The sequence below is a fragment of the Elephas maximus genome, chromosome 13 (genome assembly GCF_024166365.1).
Source record: "Elephas maximus indicus isolate mEleMax1 chromosome 13, mEleMax1 primary haplotype, whole genome shotgun sequence".
In the NCBI taxonomy this organism is placed as follows: Eukaryota; Metazoa; Chordata; class Mammalia; order Proboscidea; family Elephantidae; genus Elephas; species Elephas maximus.
In genome coordinates, this window is record NC_064831.1 from 54913005 (window position 1) to 54932163 (window position 19159).

A 19159-nucleotide genomic window follows, 5' to 3' on the forward strand; every position below is an offset into this window, starting at 1 on the left:
TGGGGAACACCAGCCTGACTTTTATGAAAATTATCATCTCAATTGCTGCCCCCAGAGCTCCATTTTACTCTCAAATGTGGTGTGTGACAGATTTGGCCCCCCGGCTCTATGGCCCTTGGGCAAGTCACTTAGCCTCCAGGACTTTGTTTCTTAAGTTACCCCGGTGGCGTAGTGGTTAAGTGCTACGGCTGCTAACCAAGAGGTCGGCAGTTCGAATCTGCCAGGTACTCCTTGGAAACTCTATCGGGCAGTTCTACTTTGTCCTATAGGGTTGCTATGAGTCGGAATCGACTCGACGGCAGTGGATTTGGTTTTTTTAAGTTACAAGGAGGGAGGCTAACTGGGCTCTTGTGTCCTCTCACCAGGCCAGCCAAGCAAGGACACGCTGCCTCGGCCAGCCGTGGCCCACTTCACTTCTTTTACCCTTTGGGTCTCAATACCTCACCTCTGGTTATGCCTCTAAGTGGCAGTCTGCATCCTATGAACGTGGAAGCAAGGGTCAGAGAACGGTCACTTTGGGTGATTTTTTTTTTTTATTTTGCATTTCATATATTATCCAGTTTCACATTCTCACAGGATCAGCAATTAACAACAGCCACCTAGACTCCCAAGTCTGAAAGCCGCAACAGTCACGGCTGCAGCTTAAGGTAAAGCACTGGTTTGCTCACAGAATAAACTAAAATTGCACAATTTTTCCTTCATTTCATTTTTCTTAAAGTAATACCTGACCAAAAAAAAAAAAAAGGTTCATTTCTACAGAACGGAAACCTTTTTCTTCTTCATGCCTCGAACTAAACATTAAACTCATCTGACAGGGCGAACAAGGTCTCTTTAATAATTAATTGCACACACACACAAAAAATCCTTTATGATGCATAAATATTTTGTTACACAGGGTACAAAAATACTTTCCGTTTTGGTTTGGAAACTTGGAAAGAATAAGGAACAGTGGCATGGAGGAGCGCTGTGGTGAGGTAAAGCTGCGGAGCAGAGAGGACTTTCTGACAGCTGTTGGGCCATGTGCGGAGAAGAAAGCAGAGGACCCTGACTTGAAATGGAAAAGAAAACATGATATATTTGCTGGGGTTTTGTTGTAGCTGTTCTGCCTGGAAGTGTGTGGGGTGGAGCCATCGGGGCAGAACCGGCTGCAGAGCTGGGTCAGGCTGGAGCAGGGAGACACATGAGGGAGGGGCATGGGGAGCCACCAGGAATGATGAGCCATCAGTGGCCAGGACCTGTTGCTATGGTGACACCAATGTGAGAACAAACTGTGTACTCACATATCACAAGTTTAAGTCTCCTAATCATGCCAGAAAACATGAGAAATAATCACCTCATTTCCTTGAGGTGGAGCTACCAAAGCTAGTTCAGACAGGAGGATGGGCCTTGCTCGGTCCCAGCGAGGCCTTTGGGTTGGGGGGCTGGGCGTCCCAGCAAGGCAGCCCCTAAATCCTCCCGTGGGGCCTTGGAGAAAGGCCTTGGGAAGGACAGGCTGCGGAAGAGGCAAGACAGGAAACAGGAAGCAGTCCACTGAGTCAGGCTTAAAATTCACAGTCTTTGGAGGAAGCAGCAGCTCTCCATGGCTGCCTGGGGGGAGCGGAAGCTCTAGGCACCACTGTACAGGATCCCCAGAACTGACTCCTGGGATCTCCCCAGCAGGCAGGGGCTTCGACCTGCAGTGACAAGACCTGGAGGGGAGAGAAGTGGCCATGAGCAGAAGTGAAGCTGAGCCAGGCCTTCCTGTGTCCTTCAGGGACCCTGAGGTACCTGTGCAGATGGGAGGCTGGGACAACAGGTGGGGGGAAAGGGGAAAAGACAGTCAGAGGGCCCTAGGAACTGGCTTCTCAGGACTCAGGCTGAGGGAGCAACCATGGCCTTGTGGGAAGTCAGGACCTGGGATGCTTTTCGTCCTGAACTTTGGGACTGGCACTTACTGAAGAACTAACAGAACTGACGGTACTTCCATCCTTGCTGGGCGGTGTCAGACGAAGGATACCAGCGTACCTGCAAGAGAAGCCAAAGTTGGGGACTAGCCACGTAGTCCGTTCCCACAACACCCGGGCCCAGTAACGTGGCCTCGGTGTCCCTGTGAGAGTCCTGGTTCTGTCCCTGTCTGGCTGGCAGCCGTCGGGCCATTACTCACCTCTTAAGTATCACTTTCTTCATCCTTCAAACAAACAGCACACCACCTGATCTGCCTACCCCATAGGGCAAAGGCTTGGATGAGGTAAAGGTTATGGAGGTGTTTCATACACCCTAAGCCTGATTGTGCCAGGTTGTACCAGGTGGGGTGTCTTGACAGCCAGGGGCCCTGGAGTCAACAATTCACCTTTCTCCTCCTTTACTAAGAGAGAGCGGGGATTCCTAGCTTTAGGCGAATTGACCTAATGCAGCTTGCACTGGCTCCTTTGGGTCTCAACATCCTTATCTAGCTATAGGATGGAGAATGATCGAGGCATGAAGTGGTCAGATAGGACAGAATGTAAAAATACATTAAAATCCAGTTGGTGTGGTCTCCCTGGGCAGTACCCGTGTGCTTCTCTGAGGAGGCCATGGATGAGATGCAGCCGATGCTTCCCCCCACGCCTCCTGCTCCCTCATTACAAGCCTCATAAGTCTAAAAGAGACTAGGTACCTAACAGCAAGCCCTCGGGGCAGTGGGGGCAGCTTCAGATCCTCCTCTCCAGCGCAGGCAGGTGCCTAAACCCTGGAACTTGCCAAAAAACCCCACAGAGCAGTAGCCATTTCTCTTCATCCAGCCCCAAAGCAAGACTCCCAGACACTAGGTATTATTTTATAATTTCAAGGAAATTACACACATCTCCTCGCCCCACAGGCGGGTTGTTGGGAAGGCAAGCGGTGGTGGCCATCAAGCAAGGCTGCAGGGAAGGAGTCAGCCCCAGTTATACAGAGCCCAACCTAGGGCTCCTGGGACAGTGGGGGCTGGGCACCAGAGGAACCCACGGGTGAGGAGGGATGAGCACCCAGAGCAGAGATCCAGGGCCCTTAGAAAAGGAAGGGACAGCACATGAAAGCCACTGTGGAAATGAGCAGAAGCAGGCAGACACATTACCTACTCAGCCGCCTGGAATCTTTGCCTCTCGGGTAAGCAGAGATTTCGAAAATGCCAGGCCATGCGGGACTGATGGAAGAGAAGCTCCCAAGAACTTGCTCCTGCACCCCCTCCATGTTTTAGGAGCCGTATTACAGAGCGCAGGATTCTGGTCATCACATCCTCCCAAAGGTTCAGCAGGAAGTTAAGAGCTGGCTACCTTAAGATGCCAGGACACTTGGCACAGAGCAGACCAGGCTCTTGGGCACGTAACCAATACTAGTACCCTCCCTGGGGTCCGAGGACGTGGCACTGCTGTCACCAGGGAACAGCCGACTCCAGAGGTGCTGGAGCCGCCTTAGCGAGCCTCACGCCACACCAAAGGCTCAGTCCTCAGGTTCAGGAGACCCTAATCCTCTGAGCTGTCCAGCCTCAGAGGCCCTATTTTCTACCCTGTCTCCTAAACATCTGGAAAGAGTTTCTTCCCTTCCCAGCTGACAGCTGAGTGGGAAGAAGCTTCTCTTTCACCTCACTGAGCTGTGGGAAGCCCTCTCAGCGGAAGGCTGGCTGGACACTAGCGCTCATTTCGTGAGAGGGATGAGGACCAGCGATGCTGTGACAAGAGAGGCCCGTGGTGCATTCCAGCTCAGGGACACCATGCTGGGCCCTGACCTCCACCCTCTCCCAGCCTCCAGCTGGAGCAGCCCTGCAGCAAGGAGGCGCCCTGCAGTGCTGGGCCAGGGGAGAACACCAGATGACAGCTGGGAGCACTCAGGAAGCCGCCACTCACCCTTCTTTACCACTGGGGAAGCTGAGGCCGCAGGCGCCTGCTTAAGGCGACTGCTTCATCCATTCCCACAAGGTGCTGAGATGCTGCCTCCAAAGCACCAGCTTTCCCTCCAGCCCAAGATGAGTCAGCAGACTCTCTGGGGAGGAAGTAAAGGAAAGATCCCATTTATGGGCTCAGGAGAGCCAGGCCACTGAAGTGGACAGAATTAATTTAGAGGGGCTGCTCTCCCACCTCCCTCAGAGATCCAGCATGGGCCAGGGGTCTGCGGTCCTCTGTGAGAAGAGCGGTGGTCCTTTTTAGATCTTTCCCTTCCTGCCCCAGCTCAGAACAGGGAAGGCAGAGGACCCCGCCCACCCCAGCCCAGGGGGGCAGGGCCAGCAGGTCTCCTGTCAGGGCCCTCTGCTGTCCACAGGGGGGCAGTGGAGCCTCCCAAGAGAAGGACATGAACTTGGCCCTCTCTCAAATCTTAGGACTGTGAGCATATGCTAACAGAGTGGGCAAAGGAATGAATCCACAGAGGAGAAACAGGAAGAGGGAATAAACATGGGAGCCTCACTCATCACGAAGTCAAATAAAATAATACCCTAGTCTTGTTTAGGAAACCCTTGTGGCGTAGCGGTTAGGTGCTACAGCTGCTAACCAAAGGGTCGGCAGTTCGAATCCACCAGGCGCTCCTTGGAAACTCTATGGGGCAGTTCTACTCTGTCCTATAGGGTCGCTATGAGTCAGAATCGACTCAACGGCACTGGGAGTCTTGTTTAACGCAGATGGGCAGAGTCTATACTCTGACTTGAAATGTTCTAGGAATTTATCTTAAGGAAAATAAACGGGACAAGTGCCCAGGGAAGTGCGAACATGGACATGCACTGTGGTATAGCATTTCTGGAACAAAGGTTGTGTAAACAGCCTAGCTTACCATCGACAGAAAGCTACGCTCATTTATACAATGGTATACCAGCCAGCCATTCCAAGATGTTGACTTACATTTACTAACCCAGAAAAAAATCCTAATATTTTATGTGAGGCCAGCATTATTCAGATACCAAAGCCAGAAGAGACACCAAGAGGAAAGAAAACTACAGACCAATATCCCTTATGAATATAGATGCAAAAATCTTCAATAAAACACCAGCAAACTATATCCAACAGCATATTAAAAAGGATTATACACCAGGACACACCAGGATTTATCCCAGGAATGCAAGGATAGTTCAAAATAAAAAAATCAATCAGTATAATCAGTATACACCACATTAACAGAATGTATGAAAAAAAATCCCATGATCATCTCCATTGATGCAGAAAAGGCATTTTGTCAAATATTCTTTCACGACAAATGTGCTCAGCAAACTAGGAATAAAAGGGAAATTCCTCAACATGACAAAGGGCACTTAAGAAAAACCCACAGCAAACATTACGCTCAGTGGTGAGAAACGGGAAAGCTTTCCTCCTAAGGTCAGGAATAAGGCAAGGATGCCTGTTTTCACCGCTGCTGTTCAACATTGTACTGGAAAGCCCTAGCCAGGACACCCAGGCAAGTAAAAGAAGTAAAAGGCATCCTAATCAGAAAAGAAGTAAAACTATCTGTATTCACAGGTAACTTAATACCACATATAGGAAAATCCCCCAAAAATCCATAATAAAGCTACCAGGGCTAAAAGACAAATTCAGCAAAGTGGCAGGATTCAAGATCAACACCCAGAAAGCAGTTTGGTTTCTATATACCAACAATGAACAACCTGATAAGGGAATTAAGAAAACCACTCCTTTTACACTAGCATCTAAAAGAATAAGATACCTAGGAATAAATTTTACCAAGGAAGTAAAAGATCTTTATCTTTACACTAAAACTATAGAACACTGCAGAAAGAAACTAAAAATACCTAAATAAATGGATTGAAGACTTGACGTTAAATATTAAGGTGTCAGTTCTACCCAGAGCGATCTGCAGAAACGCAATTCCTATTAAAATCCCAGCAGTCTACTTTGCAGAAATGGAAAAGTCAATCCTCAAATTCATACAGAATTGCAAGGGGGTCCAAATGGCCAAAAACAATCTTGAAAATGAAGAACAAAGCAGAAGGACTCACTGCTCAATTTCAAAGTGTACTACAAAGCCACAGCAATCAAAAAAGTGTGGTACCGGTGTAAGGATAAAAATATAGATCAGTCAAACAGAACTGAGAACCTAGAAAAAAACCCACACATCTATCAATGGTCAATTAATTTTTGAAAAGGGTGCCAGATCCATTCAATGGGGGAAAGAATAGTCTCTTCAACGAAGGGTGCATGGACAACTGGATCCCCGTATGGAAAAGAATATGAAGCTGGATCCAAACCAAAATGTGGCGGACACATACAATGGAATATTTTTCAGCCATAAAGAGAAATGAATTTCTGATACATGCTACCACATGCACGAACCTTGAAAATGTCATGGTCAGAAAAGTCAGGCCCAAAAGAACAAATACTGCATGATCCACTTACATGAAACATCTAGAACAGGTACAGGCCTAGGGACCAAAGGCCAGGGGTTGCCGGGGCTGGGGGGAGGGGAGAAAAGAGAGAGGAATCTGTAACCCTTGCATGACCAAGCCGGAGTCTTTTTTGTGGGTTGTACATAATCCCAAAGTCCACATTAAAAAAGATTAAATGTGCATAATCATTTACGTAAACAGTTCACATCTATGGATTTACTTACATACCTGCACCCAGCCAACCACCTACGAGGCCTAAGGACTAAAATGCTAGTAGTGGTTTTCTGGGGCATAAAATGATTAAGCCAAAGGAAAAGGAAGAGAAAATTGCTACCTTTGTTTTTTACATGAATGCAAAACTATACAGTAACAATAGCTACTGCTTTTAAAGCGCTTACGATGTGCCAGATACCATCCTAAATAGTTTTCACATATTAAGTTCACTTAATCCACACAAAAACCCTATAAAATTGAATCTATAATTATCCTCATTATGCCACACCAATTGCCATCCAACTCGTGGCGACCCCGTGTGCGGCAGAGTAGAATCTGTGCTCCAGAAGATTTTCAAAGCTTGATTTTTGGGAAGTAGATCACCAAGTCTTTCTTCCAAGGAGCTTCTGGGTGGACTCAAACCTCCAACCTTTCCGTTAGCAGTGAGCATGTCTGCACTATCCAGGGACTCCATCCCCATTATTCAGGTGAGAAAACAGAGGCAAGAGAGTTGATATAACTTCAAGGTTATGAGTAAATGGCTGAGGGGGAAAAAAGTCATGGTGAAAGGTCCTTAGTTCCTCAGGTCAAAATGGGGGGGCCTCCAGCCTCTGAGGGGACTGAGGGGGAACCAGACAATAATAATAATAATAAATAACTGGCACTTCTAGAGCACTTTATCCTAGTAACAATGCTATGAAGTAGGTACCATTATCACCATTTTACACAGAAACCAAGACACAGAGAAGTCAAGTAACTTGCCCAAGGTCACACAGGTGTTGAAAGGCAGAGTCAGGATTTGGACTGAGGCAGCTAGGCCAGGGAACCCCTGGACAGCACCAACGGTTAAGCACTCAATTACTAACTGAAAGGCCGGGGGGTTGAACCCATCCAGAGGCACCCTGGAAGACAGGCCTGGCGATCTGCATCCAAAAGGTCACAGCCTTGAAAACCCTATGGAGCAGTTCTACTCTGCACACATGGGATCGCCTTGAGTTGGAATAAACTTGACAGCAACTAACAACAGGACTAGAATTGGACAGTCCAGTGGCTACACCAGGAGGAAGGTGGAAAGGGAGACAGTATGGAGTTCAGGGAGGCAGTGTGCCAGTCGCAGCCAGCTGGGGCTACCCCGAAAAGGGCAGAGGTCCCTCCCCTGATTATCTGATGAACTCATTGTCCCTGGCTCCCAGTCTCTCTCCACCTCTCTGTAGTCATGGCCTAGCATCCCAAAGCAGAGGAAGCAGAGCCCCTCCACCTGATCCATCTAACCCTCTCGTTTTGCAGAACGGACACGAGCCCAGAGACCAAAGATCATGTAGCTAATGGGTGGCAAGACCAGGATCAGAGGCTAGGAGCCCAGTCAGACGTGAGCCAGATGTGAGTGAGCCTGTCTCCCATTCAGAGCCTCAAGGGCCCCCTGCAGTTAGACCCTGGACACTTAGGGGAGCAGGGCGTAGCTGCTGGCCTCTCGCACACACCAGGTCAGAGGACGGGACCACCTTGCTTGTCAGCGGCTCTGTTCTCACTATAGAGCCTAGTCTGTGGTGAATGCCCAAATACTCCTCCAGGAGGTCTTTACCACCTTCCTACCCTCTGATCACTTTTCCAGCTGTCTGTGGTACCTGCAGGGGAACACCACCAGGTTTAACCCCAATCCTGCCCTCGGCACAACCTAACGTTGCCATGGTCAGGGAGAATTTTGCTCGGGGAAATGGCTGGGCCAAGGTAGCCCCTGAATCTGAGCTTTCTGCCTTGGAACGGGGAGAACCTAGATGTCACTAAGCCCCCGGGGGCCCTGAGGACAGGCAGGCACTTGGAGTGTGATCAGAGCACCACCCCCTCCCACCTCTTTCACCTCCAGCTTCCAGTTCCTATAAGCACTCTGCTCCTGGTTCTCGTAGCCTTTTCTTCCCCTTCCCCTCCCCCTCCAGCCCTACTGCCCACCCAGCCAGGCTCAAGAGACCTCTATTCTCTCCCTCAGCAGCGCTTCACACCCCGGCCAGCCACTCAGCGCGCTCCGTCTCCCCGCTGATCAGAGGCTGCCACTGCCTCCTGTGGCTGCCTGGCAGCATCCTATCTGTACCCCGTCTGATTCTTGCCTTTGTGAGGTGCCCCTGCCACAACTGGATCAGACACCCCTGTAGTGTGTCTCCTGAGGGTCCTGTACGTGAGGCAGAGTGAGACTACAGTCAACATCAGGATGGCTAGGTCAGCATCTGACCAGACTGGGCCTCTCCCTGCCCACGGGCCACCTGCTTTCGTGGTCTCTTGGGCACGAGGCTCCGGGGTATGTGAGCCCTCCTGGGCCAGCTCTGATCCCTCCCCAGGCCTCCCCTAGAAAAGCTCACACCCTTTCCCACTTCAGGACAGGTTCACGATGGAGAGGGTCCAGGCTAAATGAAAGCGAGAGTGCTTGGATGTGCCTGGTAAGGTTCTAGCACTTTACACGTGCTAATGTTTAATCCTTCGAAAACCCTGAGGTATCCCGTGTTATTTTCCTATTTTACAGGTGAGTAAAAATTGAGGCACAGAAATGTTTCATGGCTTGCTCAAGTTTATGAAGACAGAAAGAGGCTGAGGCAGGCATCCTACCTTCACAGGCTACACTCAGGTTGGGACCTGAATCTGTCACCACAGCCAAAATACAGTACAGTGTGCGCATGCCCAGCAGTGTTCGGAGGGTGGAACCCAGCAGGGTCTGTCAGCTCTCACAGCCTTCTGCCTCCTAGGCAGCTTATCTTCTCCCTCCCCTCAGTCAGATCCCAAACTCTAAGGGCAAGAATATAGATCCCCAGGGTGTGGGCTTTCAAACCATCATGGAAGACAAGTTTGGCCACGGCTTCCCCTTCCCACTCCCCTGAGGTGCTCACCTGGGCATGTAGGGTGGTGGCAGCAGTAGCAGCTGGGTAGGTGAACGCGGCATGTGAGATAGCTGGGGTCAGCTCTGTGGTGTACAGAGGGTAGGGTGCCCAGGCCTCTGGGGATGCAGGGATCAGAGCGGCCCCCATCAGGTCATCTACAATGGGTGACAACGGCCCCTATCATCAGAACATCACTGGTCTCCCCCACCCCCTTTCACACAGAGAAGGGGACCCAGCACTATGGTTGAGCCATAACCCCGCCCCGACTCAGGTCAGACTCCTCCTGAGGGCCCCAAAGCTAGGAAGAGAAGCCATGTTAATAACCCGGCCTGGCCTGGTAAGCCTCCTGTCTGCTTCTGAGATGTTCTCAGATGGCCCCAGCCCATCCCAACCAAGAGAAATAAGAGGAAGCTTCAGGGAAGTTAGACAACCCTGGCAGCTCAGGAGCTTAGCCCTTCTTAGGGGAGGAAGTCTGCAAGCTTCAGAGTCGGGTGGCAAAAAGCCCCTTGGAAAAGGACAGACAGGCAGAACTGTTTCCCTCCACCGAATTCCAAATGTCTGCTTTCTGTATGCAACTCCACGAGGGTCCCCAGCTCAGGCAAGGAAAGGGGCATCAGGAAGTAGCTCTGAGCACCACTCACAGGGGTCCCGGGCAATGAAGTGTGCTCCGAGGGCAGGGTGAGCACTGGTGGGATTTGGTGTGGCCATTAGCTTGCTCTTGGCCATCTTGGTGTTCGCTTTGGCAAACTCTAGCCTCAGGGTCTGCGGGTTCTCGGGATCAAAGCGAATACCCTACATGGGAAGGAAAGGAAGAGAAAGACTTACTCTGTGGGACCCAGACGGTCAACTAAGTGGGTACAGAAGGCCCCAGAGACCAGCCTCCCCACACGGGGATCGAAGCAGAGAAAGTGCTGGTCAGGCCCGGTGAGGAATAGCGTTTGGCCTGGACAGTGCAGCCTGGGACTCCGCTGGGACAGCGGGGAAGTAAGCATATGCCCTTTACTCAGGAAAGGAGCAGGGGGAGGTTTGCAGAGGAGGGAACGGGGGGCACCCGCTGCCCGAGAGGTCTATGGGTCAGGGAAAGACCTGTTCTCCACCTACTCACGTTCAACGCATTCTTGGCCGCTTCTGCACCTGCCCGGCTGTCAAAGATCACAAAACCAACAGGCTAGGAGGAAAGAGAGAGAGCACCCTGCATCTCTCCCCACACTCCATCCCCCTCCCAAAATGCCCGTTCATTTAACTGGAAACAGTATTTGTCCTGCTGATGAGAAGAGAATAGAGTGGAAAAAGGAAAAAAAAAAAAACAACCCTTGCCCATGTCTTCTCCACATTCAGCTGGAGCAGAGGTCGGAGCAGAGCCAAAGCCCAGGGCCCTCCCTCCCAGGTACCACAGTGTGGGGAACAATGCCAGCAAAGCTTTATTCCACCACACTAAACACTACCCTTTCAATAAAATGTAGATAATGAAGAGTGAGCCTTGGTGTTTTCCCCACAAGAAAGGGGGCCCCAGAGTATCAAGGACACAGGAAGGCTCTGGTTCAATCAAGCGGCAACAGGTTGAAAACTTCTCCAATCTCACATCGCCAAGGACCAGTGTAGACCCTGCCTGGCCCCTAAAGGCTCTGGGCACTGGCCTCCTTGCTCCTCAGCCATGGGCGGCCAGGCTGAGGTTTCTGAGTCTCAGCGCTGACAGGGCCTGGACGGTTGGTAGTGAGGAGAGAGGACCTACAGACGCTGTCCTTCCATCAGCCCAGGGCAGAGACAGACCTGCAGGGCACAGGCCTCAGGGGCCAGATACCTCAAGGCGAGGCAGAGAGCAACAGGCCTCAATTCTAAGCTTGGCAGTCAGTCTGGGCTGGGGGAATCAAAACCTAGTAGAGAAATTACCTGTCTGGATGTGAGCTTGATCAGGGACCCTTCATACCCCTGTGGAGAGAGGCGACCATGAGCCGGACAGAGCCGGGCGGGGGCGGGGGGGTGCTATCCCAGCCCCTCCCCACCAGTCCCACCTTACCCCAGGTATCACCTACAACCTTCTCACTCCCTTTGCTCCCCTCCCCCCAAAGTAGACCCACTCTGACCTCCACCACTAGGGCTCCTGCCCCTGGTGCTGAGTATCACATGGACCAGCCCACGGGGCGGCGGTGGCGGGGGGCGGGGGGCGAGCATCATGAGGCAGCCTTCACCAGCTCATGCGTAAACTCCCGCTTGCTCCACTAGCTCTAATCCTGGGTCACAGACCTTACCTTTTTAAGTTTTATCTTCTGCAAACTGAAAAGACTAGACTGAATAGCAATGATTCCTCATATGGCAAACTCTATTAAGTTTCTCTATTGCCCCCACATTACAGATGAGGAAACAGAAGCTCGGAAGGGCTAAGCAACTTGACAGAAGGCAACACGTGAATGAGCAGAACCAGCAGAGACCCAGGTCTGTGACTGCAGCTTCTGGTAACACCTTCCCATGTCTCCTTGCTCCCAATCCAGGTCAGAGTCATGCCTGCTGATCGTCCCTCATCCCAGGCTCTGCCCCAGACTCACCTTGAACGGCCGGAAGAGCAGGTAGAGTTCTCTTGGTTTAATGTCCACGGGGAGGCCACTGACAAACAGTGTCCGGACCTGGGGGGTGAAGATGACAGTGGTCAGGGCCAGCTAGACAGGGAGGTCAGCTCTTCCCTCAGGCAGGAAACTAGGGTCCCTCTGGAGCTCAAAGAATCTGGTATTTCCTGGGCCTCCTTTGGGTGCAGAAGAAAACTACCACTCATAGGTTTTATTAGCAAGAAGCTCTGATGGCACGTCGGCTAAGTGTTTGGGTGCTAACTGAAAGGATAGTGGTTCGAATGCACCCAGCAGCTCCTGGGGATAAAGACCTTATCAATCTGCTTCTGTACAGATCACAGCCTAGAAAATCCTATGGGGCAGTTCTACTCTGTCACACGGGGTCGCTGTGAGTCAAAATAGACTCGACAGCACCTAACAATGACAACAGTAGTTTCATAGCATTTGGCTTTCCAAAGCCCTTCTGGTGAACCTTCTCTTCTAGGCTCTCAGCACCCTGAATGTGTCATTAACAAAAGCCTGTGGACACCTCTATGCACAGACTCAGAGGTGAGAAGAGCGGGCCCGTTTAAGGAGGGGCACAGACCAAGGATCCTTTTCCAGATGTAGGATTTCTTGGAGAATCTGAAGAAAGCTACGTGCCTTACCCCCAAAATAGACAAAAATGCATTTCTGGCTGCTTCTGTGCCTGCCGGCTGTCAAAAGATCACAAAACCAACAGGCTAGGAGGAAAGAGAGAACACCCTGCATCTCTCCCCACACTCCACCCCGCTCCCAGAAAAGCCTATCATTTAACTGGGAATATATTTGACAGGTAAAAATGTATCTATGTTTTCAGAAGATACCCATAGGCCCTGGGCGACAGGCTGTTTGGTCTAAGGGAGAGGCGGAAATGCAAAGGGACAAAAGTCCCAAGGCCCAGTTTGCCCTGGAGAGATGAACAGAGGGTGCAGCACCCTCTCGTCCATCTCCTACTGCCTCCCCACACGAGAAGTGGGCTCCAGAAGGGCAGGGACTGTGCTGTACTCTTGCCTCCAGGCACGGGCCTGGTACTAAACGCTCACTGAATGAACAAGGGAACTGGGTGAGGCCTCAGAGAGGGAACAATGATGCTGGCTTTGGAAGGCTGAGTAGAATCTTGCCCACTTCAAGTGAGGCAGGCGATGCCTCAAGTACCACCTTGATCTCAACATGGTTACAAGTTGGAGGCGAAGCCAGGATTAGACACCAGGTGTCCATCCACCTTGTGACTCCACCAAGCCTGACTTCCTGAACTACAGGTGAGGCCCACGAGAGGGTGCTTGGCAGAAACACTTTCCTAATTCACTACTGCTATTTAAACGTGGCAGGCGCCCTACTGAGTTAACAAGGACAGATCAACTAATAGTTGTAATGGTGGGTGAAGGAGAGATTTTACAGTTTGTTGTCAGCTGCCGCTGAGTCATTTCTGACTCATGGCAACCCCACATGTGCAGAGTAGAATTGCTCCAGAGGGTTTTCAAGACTGTGACCTTTTGGAAACAGATGGCCGGTCCTGTCTTCCGTGGTGCCTCTGAGTGGGTTCAAACTGCCAACCTTTCCGCTAGTAGTCAAGCGCTTAACTGTTTGTGGCATTTGAGATCCATTGAAAACACCTCTTGAAATGTGGCAACACGAAGGCTTCCTGAAGAATGGAAAATCATTTGAGCTTCATCTAATACCATAAGCTAAGCATAAGTCTCAACTCACCACTGCTGATCTAAGAAAAATTGACACGTCCCCCCTGCAGCCCATCATGTGGCCATTCTTGAAAGCATTTAGGTGCCCGACAGTGGCCACACCACCTTCCCCAGAGGTAACAAAGAGTGTCCTCCGTGCTCCAGTGGTGGCCTGTTGGGTCCGGGCAACAGCCTTTTTAATACAATGGCTTATGTCAGGAGCCAGGCAAAGTTACACCTGACACCTCCCCTCCAACACACACACCTCAACAGAGCCAGGAATGTCAAAGAAAACCAGCAAGACAGCTGCTGGTTACCAGTGTCCCCACCCCACCAGCACAAGAATGACCCCCAGGCCTTAGGGATAAATGAGGAAGACAAGCTTCTCTCAGATGAGTTTTTGCCAAGAAGCGTAGCCAGCAAAGATCCGCAGGAATCTCTTGCCATTTAAGATGCACCTTCCCACTTTGGTAATGCATTTCCTTCACCAGATCCACCACCTTCTCTACCTCTGCTCCCAAGCCTGGGAAAAGCTGACATTTCACAGCCCTCGGCAGCTTCTGCAGCCTTACGCACAGCTCTCAAGTCCAGCCCCATTCCCAGCAGCACCTGGGGGAAATCGGACAGCCACTGCTCTAGGGTGGGCAACACAGAGCTCCTGGACTCCAGAGCACAGCCATCCCTACATCCAGGCCCTGAATTTTACATGTAAACTCTCAAACAGAAGGGACTAGCCCACAGACACACAGCTTGGTCTTTAAGGTCTCCCTAGTGCTCCTCCAGGCTGGCAGAGATGACCCCAGCTTTTGGGCGCCAGGAAAGCACAACAGGACCTGGGCACCTGGTCATCAGGGTAGCTCAACATCTGCCCCCACCTCACCCCCAGAGGCAAGTCTTTCTGTTCCAGTGCATGGACAGAGCAGAGTGAGCCAGCCAGGGCCCTGCTGGGCCTGCGCAGCCTCTGCTCTTCCTCCTCCCAGGAACGGTGGGACAGGGTTAGGGTCGAGAGGAGACCAAGTCCCAGAGCCGCTCCACAGAAACCTCTGCCTCGGTTCCTCCCCAAGGACCACGCAGCTCACCCGGGGTAGCTAATTTTAAACTCTTCCTCAAATGGCTCCTTTCTGGCCAGGCCTCCCCAGAGGTCCCCTTAAATAGCAAGTTCTCAGCATAAAGTTTCCCGCTTGGGGTGGGGGTGGGGTACAGGGATCCTTCCTGCATTCCCAGCTCAGACCCTAGTCCCCAGCCTTGTCTCCAGTCCACATGATCCTTTTCCTCTGGTCTTCATCTTTTAGATTCCAAACTGTCTAAAAGGCTACAATATAGCTTCTATCCTGTCCCTGGCCGCCTCTCAGGAAGCAAGCTGAAGCTGGGGTGGTTATGGATGGGGGCAGGCTTTGTCCACCAGGTGAGGCCCTTCACTAGGAACCCCTCAGTCTGCGAGCTAAGTCACAGCAAGTCTGGCGGGAATGCACTTTGGTTCTTACTTGATCCTAGCCACCCTGGCAGACGACATCCCTCTGCCTATTTCCTTGCATAGACAGGGAAACTGAGGCCCAGAAAGGCTCAGTCACTTGTCAAGGGCATGTAGCTTAGTTCATCCAGCAGCAGAGCTGGGTAAAGATCCATTTATCCTGACTCTGCCATCAATCATCATCTGGCTGTGAGTACAGAGTGTGTGGCAGCTGGTAGCCTCATCAACGTCAAGGGTGGGTCAAGTGTTGCCACTGTCTATTTCAATAGCCTAGGCACTTGTTTAGGGTGGCAGAAGAGGAGGAACGTGGCAAACAGCTGGGGAAAACCACAGACCGAGAGGGCAAGAGCTTACAGAGCTCACTCCACCTGCCTTCTGTTTGCAACTCTACCAGGTCCCACCCAAGCCCCACCTACTCCAGGTCCCCAACAAGCACCCACACAGCCTTGCCTCAAGGTAGCTGCTCCACAACTCCCCTGACCCACCCACTCCTTCTCACTCCTAGCTAAAAGGCAGCCACCCTTTAGGTCCCTTTATTTGCTCACTCCTTTTTCCTTCCTCTGAAGTCCTACAGTGGCCCTTACCTTACTTCATGTTGTTCCCACCAGTCTGAGCTTACCCCTTCACTTTGACTACACGAAGCCCTAGAGACTATAAAGTCTAGTCCCCAAAACTTGTGTTATCGCCCAAGTTGCCGAGTCAGGGCTCATTATTCAAGACCTCCCTGTGTTTTCACACCTCAGTCCTTCCAAAGAAACTCAGAGCCCGGCAACCAGATGCGGCCCAGCAAGGCAGAGGAACACCATAAACGGGAAGAACAGGCTTTAGTTAGACCTGAGCTTGCAGCCCAGCCTTAGACCCTGTGCCTGGGGCAGTTGCTCTATCGCTCTGAATCTCAGCTTCTTTATCTGTACAACAGGGACCCCATGTACCTCCAAGTGAAAGCTCTCCTCACTCTATGCCTGGCACATAGGAGAGGCTCAACGAAAAGCTTGCTTCATTTACAGTTCCTGTAATCACTGTGCTTACCTGCACAGGACCTCACCTATCGGAATGTACCACAAACCACTTAATAAATATTCGGGTTGCCTAGTGTCATGGTCTGATTGTGTCCCCCCCAAAATATGTGTCAACTTGGCTAGGCCATGATTCCCAGTATTGTGTGGTTGTTCTCCATTTTTTGTGATCCGATGTAATTATCCTCCATTTTGTGGTGTGTTGTAAGTCCTAACCTCTATAGGTTAGGCCATTCTGCAGCCCCCTACTGGGCTTGACCAAGGGGGTAAGGGAAAGGAAAGAAGGGTGCACAGGAGTCAGCCACTCAGTGAACAAGACGGGGTATTAGGCTGGGTGCTGAGGGGAAATCAAAGAGCCAGCCACTCCCCTGGTCAATCTAGTCCGTCCAGTGGGCACAAGCAGACAAGGAGGCCCTGGTCACAGTACCAAGAAGGATGGGTTGGCCTGGGGTTCTGTGATGGAACAGGGCTGGCGTAGGCACAGCCGCCGAGGAGGCTTCTAGAACAAGAGACCTGAAGGGAAGGGGGCTGATAGACAAGGCTGAAGTGTGAGTGTTCCAAAAAGTAGCTGAGCAGAGGCTCTGTGGAACATGCCAGCAGGGCCAGCTGTGGGCCTCGGCCCTGGGGCCCAGCCCTCCCCAGTGAAGAGGACCCCCCTCCATAGTCAGAGACCTGTGTCGGGCCTGGAGCGCTCTGCCCTCATAGGGTACGGTCTTCCTCCATGAGGGAAGAGGGCGAACCTTCTTCATACTAAGCATTAAACACTCAACTTCTCAGTTAAGGGCGGCAGCAGGGTATTGTGGCTAAGAAGACAGGCTCCAGGGTGCTAGGATGTATTGAAGATGGGAAAAGTAAATGCTGCTTGCAAAAACAGAGATATGCCCATGGATATTAAACCCTCCTATCTTTTAACTCTGAAGGACAGCTATAGCTGTATTCAAACCCTAAGCCTTGGAATCTCCAAGACAGGACTCTGGACTTCAGTGATCAGCCCTGCCCAGAGGACAGACTTCCTCCACAAAGGATGAGGAGGCAGGAAAATGTCAGAGCCACTCCCTGCCCTCCCTCACCCCACACCCAAACAATCCTATCAATACACCAGGCAGGTCTCCCCTCCAGGCAGACTCTGGCCTTCCAGGTAAATTCCTGCCTCACAAAAGTTGGAATTGAAGGAGAAGACACACCCAGGGCACCAGAAATATCCTACAAGAGAAAAAACTGTGGTTGTTAGTTTTTGGATTCATGAGTATCAGAGTTAGAAGTTTCCTGAATAAACTGAATGCTTTGGAGGCCAGTGTAGCAGGGGTGGGGGTTTGGGGACCATGGTTTCAGGGGACATCTAAGTCAATTGGCATAATAAAATCTGTTAAAAAAACATTCTGCATCCTACTTTGGAGAGTGGCATCTGGGGTCTTAAATGCTAGCAAGTGGCCATCTAAGATGCATCAATTGGTCTCAACCCACCTGGATCAAAGGAGAATGAAGAACACCAAGGACACAAGGTAAATACGAGCCCAAGAAACAGAAAGGGCCACATAAACCAGAGACTACATCAGCCTGAGACCAGAAGAACTAGATGGTGCCCGGCTACAACCGATGACTGCCCTGACAAAGAACACAACAGAGAACCCCTGAGGGAACAGGACAGCAGTGGGATGCAGATTCTCAAACTCTCGTAAAAAGACCAGACTTAATGGTCTGACTGAGACTAGAAGGTCCCCAGAGGTCACGGTCCTTGGACCTTCTGTTAGCCCAAGACAGGAACCATTCCCAAAGGCAACTCTTCAGACAGGGATTGGACTGGACTATGGGACTGAAAATGATAGTGGTGAAGAGTGAGCTTCATGGATCAAGTAGACACCTGAGACTATGTGGGCAGCTCCTGTCTGGAGAAGAGATGAGGGGGCAGAGCAGGTCAGAAACCGGCCAAATGGACACGAAAATAGAGTAGAGGGAAGGAGCGTGCTGTCTTATTAGAGGGAGAGCAACTACGAGTATATAGCAAGGTGTATATAAGTTTTTGTATGAGAAACTGACTTGGTTAGTAAACTTTCACTTGAAGCACAACAAAAATTAAAAAAAAAAAGAAATGGTGAAGCACTGCACTTGTTTCAAGTCCCAGCCCACTCACTGCTTGGCCTGTGCTCTCCTGTGTCATCTGGATGGAAAACACTGCCTAGGGAAAGGGGTAAGGAGGAGAGGGAAGTCCAAATAGGGAAAAACAAGCCTTTCACGAGCCCCTCCCACATCCTTCCCCAACTCCCAGCCCTCAAAGCAACCTGAATACAGAATCTCTGAGCTGGAAGAAACCTTACTTTTAGATGAGGAAGCCAAGGCCCAGCAGCTTGCTCGTGGTCACAGAGCATGTCAGATGCAGCCACAGTGGCTCATGTCAGTACTCTTTTGCAGGCCTTAATCTCACAAACCCACTCAGACCCCAGTGGGGTCAGACTGAGGCACCCAGATACCAGAGGGCTTCACCTTTTTGAGTGGAGCAGGCAGAAATAGCCCCTTGCAGAAGGTTCAGGAGGAGGCCAGAGTCAACGAGAAGTCTTTTGTGCCTTGATGGTGGTGTACCTGCTGTGTGATGACAGAGGGAGTACTGCTCATTACAATGGAGGTCACAGGAAAGACAGAGAGCCAGGCTGCCAATGCCCAGCCACCATGGGCAAACAGCCTTGTGCCCCATGGACTGTGCGACAGGTGGGGTGGGGGTAGGGTAGGGAGTAGAAGCATCTCAGACAGGACCGCTGGTCCACAGGCAGCCCCGGGAAGCCCGTTGTCCACCCCACACTGCTCAAGTTGGGCACAAACAGAAGGCCAGACCATTCCTATATTAGTGGCTCACCATCACTGCTCCCCCCACAAGACCGCAAGGTTTATGAGCTACCAAAAAACACCAAACCAAACCCGTTGCAATCAAGGTGATTCCAACTCATAGCAACCCTACCGGACGGAGTAGAACTGCCCCCATAGAGTTTCCAAGGAGCACCTAGTAGATTTGAACTGCTGACCTCT

The 19159-nt window shown here is 51.1% G+C and overlaps 1 protein-coding gene across 3 annotated transcripts in view; it reads right to left on the bottom strand.

Moving 5' to 3' along the window:
* RBPMS2 (RNA binding protein, mRNA processing factor 2) overlaps positions 1-19159 on the bottom strand; it is a 56627-nt gene that overhangs the window by 26299 nt on the left and 11169 nt on the right. Inside the window, exons 2-8 of one of the 3 annotated variants that reach the window (XM_049852561.1) lie at positions 11940-12017; positions 11287-11325; positions 10502-10564; positions 10038-10188; positions 9406-9551; positions 1935-2004; positions 523-1688 (exon numbers count right to left, since the gene is read on the bottom strand). In XM_049852561.1, coding sequence (XP_049708518.1) covers positions 1942-2004; positions 9406-9551; positions 10038-10188; positions 10502-10564; positions 11287-11325; positions 11940-12017 — 540 coding nt within the window. In that variant the 3' untranslated portion in view covers positions 523-1688; positions 1935-1941. Of the gene's footprint in view, positions 1-522; positions 1689-1934; positions 2005-9405; positions 9552-10037; positions 10189-10501; positions 10565-11286; positions 11326-11939; positions 12018-19159 lie in introns of those variants that run through there. The other 2 variants (XM_049852562.1, XM_049852560.1) reach the window with 2 other exon arrangements.